General features: G+C 30.6%; 1 protein-coding gene across 1 annotated transcript; it reads right to left on the bottom strand.

Annotated features, from left to right (window-relative positions):
- Window positions 1–239: 239 nt before the first annotated feature.
- Window positions 240–2,866, bottom strand: LOC142534669 (uncharacterized). The gene is made up of 2 exons (XM_075641518.1): window positions 2,841–2,866; window positions 240–796 (listed from the first exon to the last, which is right to left on the bottom strand). Exons 1-2 carry the CDS (start codon window positions 2,864–2,866, stop codon window positions 271–273), a joined length of 552 nt encoding a protein of 183 aa, XP_075497633.1. The 3' UTR covers window positions 240–270.
- Window positions 2,867–5,134: the final 2,268 nt, after the last annotated feature.

Raw genomic sequence — 5,134 nt, 5'->3', positions numbered from 1 at the left:
GAAAATTCATGACAAAATCTTTCAAAAATGAAATCATTTCCTCCTAAACAAATTTAAACAAGGCAATTTAATGTGCTTATTATTTCAGGATATCAAACTTTAATCATTATATTTTGAGAAATCTTTATTTTAAAAAGAATATTTTATTATTCTAAATATTTTTTAACTAAATATTACTGAATTTAAGATTTTATTATTAGAACATAAACAAGAGGAAACATAATACAGGCGAACGACCGGGGATGATGAATTCAACGTACGGTAAATGAATCACTCACTGCTCTTCTCTTCCGCCTTGCTCTTCGCCTCAGACGCCGCGGAATTCCGCTGATGAAACATGCTCGAGAAATCGGCCGACAGATTTGAGTACAGAGACACGACCTTCGCGATGTTCCCGTTTATTTCTTGGATCAATTCCACGTTCTTCACCAGATTGTCTTGGATTTTCGACCTATGATTCTCGTTCACCTGCTGAATCAAGGAGCGATTGCGATCGAGTACAGACTGGACCTGGCTGAAATTGGCGGTGAACGCCGCCCAGACTTCAGGATCTCCATCGCAGATTCGTCTCCCTTGGGGAAGAGCGGGCTGGTGGAGTGGGGAGCGGCTGATTTGGGGGAGTTCTGTCTGTGGTTGGAGGACTCGTTGTCCATGGTCGGGTTCAGCAGCTAAGGCCTCGGCGGCGGTGGTAGAGGTTTCCAGTGGTTTTGTCTGGAAAAATAGGCGGCGAAATTTTTTTGGAGATTCAGCAATTGGTGGTGTGCGTGGGTTGCTTATCTTCCAGAACAGATCAGCTCTATAGGCTCGTGAGTAGCCACGCGAGTTTTAGCGCGTGTTATTTATTTTTAAAAAAAATCAAAAAATAATATCAGATGAATTATAATCGATCTAAATCATATGTACGTAATATTTTTTCGATGTAAAATTCTTATATTTTGATTATATAATATTTATGAAGAGCGAAATTATATAAAAATATATTTAAAAATGGAAGAAAATGAACCATATAATCGTAAAATATTAATATCTTAAACCTTTAATCTTGATAGGCATTATAACATTAGAAAATCGGGGAAAAAAGTCGCTACATTAGTATCGTCGAGATTTTTAATATATCAAATACGTGGAGAAAAACTTATCATATATTATAAATGATTGGGGATATAAATTTAAGATAAAGTTTATATATGATTCAAACTTTTTTTAATATCTAATATCTAATAATAAGTATCGCGTTTTTATTTTGGTTAACATGCACCAAATTTATTACTTATGGTAGCTTGAAACAGTTTGATTTTACAATTAAAATAAAAAATACAACAAAATAATATCACGTGTAAGATTAATAATACATATTTTTCAATACAAATCCTCAAATTAATTTATTATAAATATATTATATTTTAAAGAAATTTAGAAATTAATTACTGACAAGTTACGAAGAGTGGTGTCGAGAAGAGTGGACACACGCGCTGTGATGTGCAGTAAGGATTGACCAAGATGTCGAAAATATCTGCCGATATTTTCATTTAAATACTGTAAAAGCGTAAAAACGAGTAGGCCTTTTGGCCCGTTGTATAAAAAATACGACGTCGTTTCACAGTAAAGTGGTGCTTTCTGGATTATAAAAATTTATTTAATATTTTAAACTATAACATCTGTCGATATTTAGGTTTCTCAACCAAAAGAAAAAGGAAAAAGAAATTGTGTATATATTTTTTAGTAGGAGAGACTTTTAGATGGAATCAACACAAGAAACCAAATTTTAAAAAAAAAATTCGAGAAACTCCTAGCCAAGTGTCTAAATTTCGAATGGAATAATGATATAAGTAGAAAACCAAAAATAATACTAATTTTTTGTCATATTTTAAAAATATACACCGTAACGTTCTATATATATAGATACACACATATCACGATGCCATGTAATCTCATATTAGAAATTTATGAATCTCACAAGGATAGGCTATGTTGTGAGATTATTTTGAAAAATGTGAATGAATTTCAAAGCATGTTTGCAATGTTTTCTTTTAAGAAATGTTTTCTCCTTCGCTTTAGTCAGAGAGATATGGAAAATTTATCTCAGGACACAATGGAGATTTTCTGAATTTTGTAGGTGACTAAATCAAATCAGAATCTGAATACTTTTCTTGAACTAATGATATCATATATATAAAAATGAAACATTGATTCAGAACGGACGCGACTCTTCATGAAACAATGCACCCTTTCATGAAAACGTATCATGAAACAATGTGTTGTTTTCAGAGAGTTGCCTTACCCCTCGCGAAAAGTTGTGTGGGTTTTGAATAGCTTTTGGGGGCACCCCCACGAACTGATCAGAATTTTCACAATAGTAACTTTGTTCGTTATCACATCAAATAAATTATGAAAAATTTATCTAACAGGCTATGCTAAGCTTATGGAATTGGACTTAATTTCATCTAAAAAGTTAGCTAAAAATAAAAAATAAAAATTTTCAAAGTCCAATATACAACGTTCGTCTGATGTGATATATCTAACACTAATATATACTTCTCACGTTCATGATTGAAAAATGAACTGAAACTTGAAATTTACAAGTCATTAACGAGTTGCTCAGAAGACAGTCCGATATATAATGGTAGTATAGACTCTGATATCTTGCTAAAATTATTTTGACATAACTTCACCTCAAAAGTTAATTAAATGAGAGAGATTATCTCATATATACAACTCTTAAGATCATAATCCAACTGATTTGATACATCTAACAATGATTATTTACTCATAAATGTATTATTCACGTACATTTTTGTTTTTGATGCCTTGTGATAACTTGAGCGTCGTAGTTGATTTACCTTTGGATAAGATCCTCTTCACGCATTCTTTAACATCAGTTTGGTGTGATCATCACACGAAAGTAGTGATAATAATCTTGAATATAACTTTGACATTTTTTATGCTGCTTTTTTTTAAAAAAAAGTTGAAATAGTGTTCAAGGATTTATATACTCAAAGTAAATTATATTAACGCATAAAATATTTTATGATATTATTATAATTATTGAATAAGTTTATCTACCATATAGTCCCGAATCCCAATCCATTCACACTAAAAAAAATCCTAATCCAATGCCATCCTCCTTTAGGCTAATGAGCCAAAAGCCCAATAACATATTTGGGTTTTTTTGAAATTTACTTTGGGCTTTTAGTTTGTATTTTTTTCGGTTTTTACAACTAAAATCGATATCATCTTAAATTTGAAATATTGATGTCGAATGTAGATCATAGTATGCTTTTAATTGAAATAACGAGCATCATAATTGTTTATCCTTACTTTACAATGTCAGATGCAAGCCATCATCGGCTATTAGATTGAATTAATAAGCATAATAATTGTTTTTCCTTTCTATTTTACCTTGCACTCGCTGCATATCTAGTAATCGCTATCAATAAAGAATACAGGGTTCAAATCCACATTTGAGATGTCCGAGTTGGTAGATTTGACGACCACCTAATCAAAATGCAGGAGTTCAATTCCCCAACTGACACTTTTTTCGACAAGCTATTCACGCAGAGCTTGCCCAGTGTCGTTTATTTGACTAATGTGAGTTGTAAGCAAGTTATTACGTTAGTCTAGATATTTACTCAGTATGCATCGAATGGTTAACGATTGTGAGTTCTAAAGTCATAAAAAATATCAAATGAGATTGATGTGAAGATATATGGCGACTTGCTACTATTATGTGGTGATGATTATTTTGTATGGTGTGATGTATATTATCCTTAAATTTTGCAGGTAAATGTCATTTAGTCTCTCAAATCTCAAATTTCCATTTCTCAATTAAACATTATCATGAATTCACTTGAGAATAATAAAGTTCCAAAGGATTAATTTTACGTAGAATTGCAATCTACTTGATGAACTAACGATATAATAAATAATCAATTGTACAATATCAAATAGTCAATTCTTGCCAAACAAGATAGTAACAATAATTAAATAATCGACAAAACCAGTTCAATAGAAGTTTATTCAAGTGAAAGATAAAAACTTGTGTAATCGATCTCACAGGTCGTATTTTGTAGACGGATCTCTTATTTGGATCATCCATTAAAAAAAATATTACTTTTTATTATAAGAGTATTACTCTTTATTGTGAATATCGGTAGATTGACCCGTCTCACAGATAAATATTCGTGAGACTGTTCACAAGAGACATACTCGTAAGTGAAATATGTATTAAAAAAATCAAAATTTGGCTGATTTCGTGTCAAAACAGCGAAATTTAAGCAACTATAAAAAAAGTGTTTTAAAAAATTGAAACATGACAGTGTAGTAGAACAATGCAAACACCTCTAGATCAAGCTACCAAACTGACAATAAACAACAAGAGAAAAAATAGCCATTTTCAATTAGTCAGATTTTCTTGTTAATAGTTTGGGTCAAAACTACGTTTCTATTTGGTGAATCCAATTCGAATTTGCCGAGCAAGGCTCGAGTATTTATTTTTGGCAAGCACAAATTTCGTATTTGCTTTCTACAACTATCAAAATCGTGGTGTTTGAGTTGATGCACACTTGCTAAAAAAAATTAATTGAAACAACACATCTTTTTCTAAGAAAAACTTATAATTTTTTTTATCCAAAATAAGGTCTTTTATTACAAAATCTTCCAACCTAAACGAAAAATTCTGGTGTTTTCATATAATACGAGAAGGGGAAGAAAAAAAAGAACAATAATATATTAATATTAAGAACTTGATTCTATGTTTGTCGATTACTCAATCTGAATGCATTATCTTTAATAGTATTTACTCTACTACTTATTTTTCTCGAAAAAAATTATTAATAGGTAAAGTTGAAAATTAATCCATTGACGAATATAAACATATGATCGATCATCTAATTGATCAAAATTTTGTCATATTACATTAAATTAGTTTTTTTTCACTATAGTCGTTTTCCACCAACAATGACCGAGATCATCTTAGCTCTCGGAGTACAAAAATAAATCAAAGTTATCGTATTAAAATCAAATTTTAAATAATATAAGGAAGTGAGATGTATTCAATTCAGAGTTTTGATAATTTTTAATACTTTTTCAAATGATAGATTTTTAGATCTGATAGATTTTTATTGAATTTTACAGA

Source organism: Primulina tabacum, unplaced genomic scaffold, assembly GCF_025594145.1.
Source record: "Primulina tabacum isolate GXHZ01 unplaced genomic scaffold, ASM2559414v2 Contig674, whole genome shotgun sequence".
NCBI classification, from domain to species: domain Eukaryota; kingdom Viridiplantae; phylum Streptophyta; class Magnoliopsida; order Lamiales; family Gesneriaceae; genus Primulina; species Primulina tabacum.
This window is presented reverse-complemented; position numbering and strand designations above follow the sequence as displayed.

What these genes read in the sequence shown, in the direction of transcription:
- LOC142534669 (XM_075641518.1), bottom strand. Translation starts at nt 2,866, where the DNA reads ATGCGTGAAGAGGATCTTATCCAAAG. An exon ending in GAAGAGGATCTTATCCAAAG is followed by an intron (nt 797 to 2,840) that starts GTAAATCAACTA and finishes ACGAGCCTATAG; the next exon opens with AGCTGATCTGTTCTGGAAGA.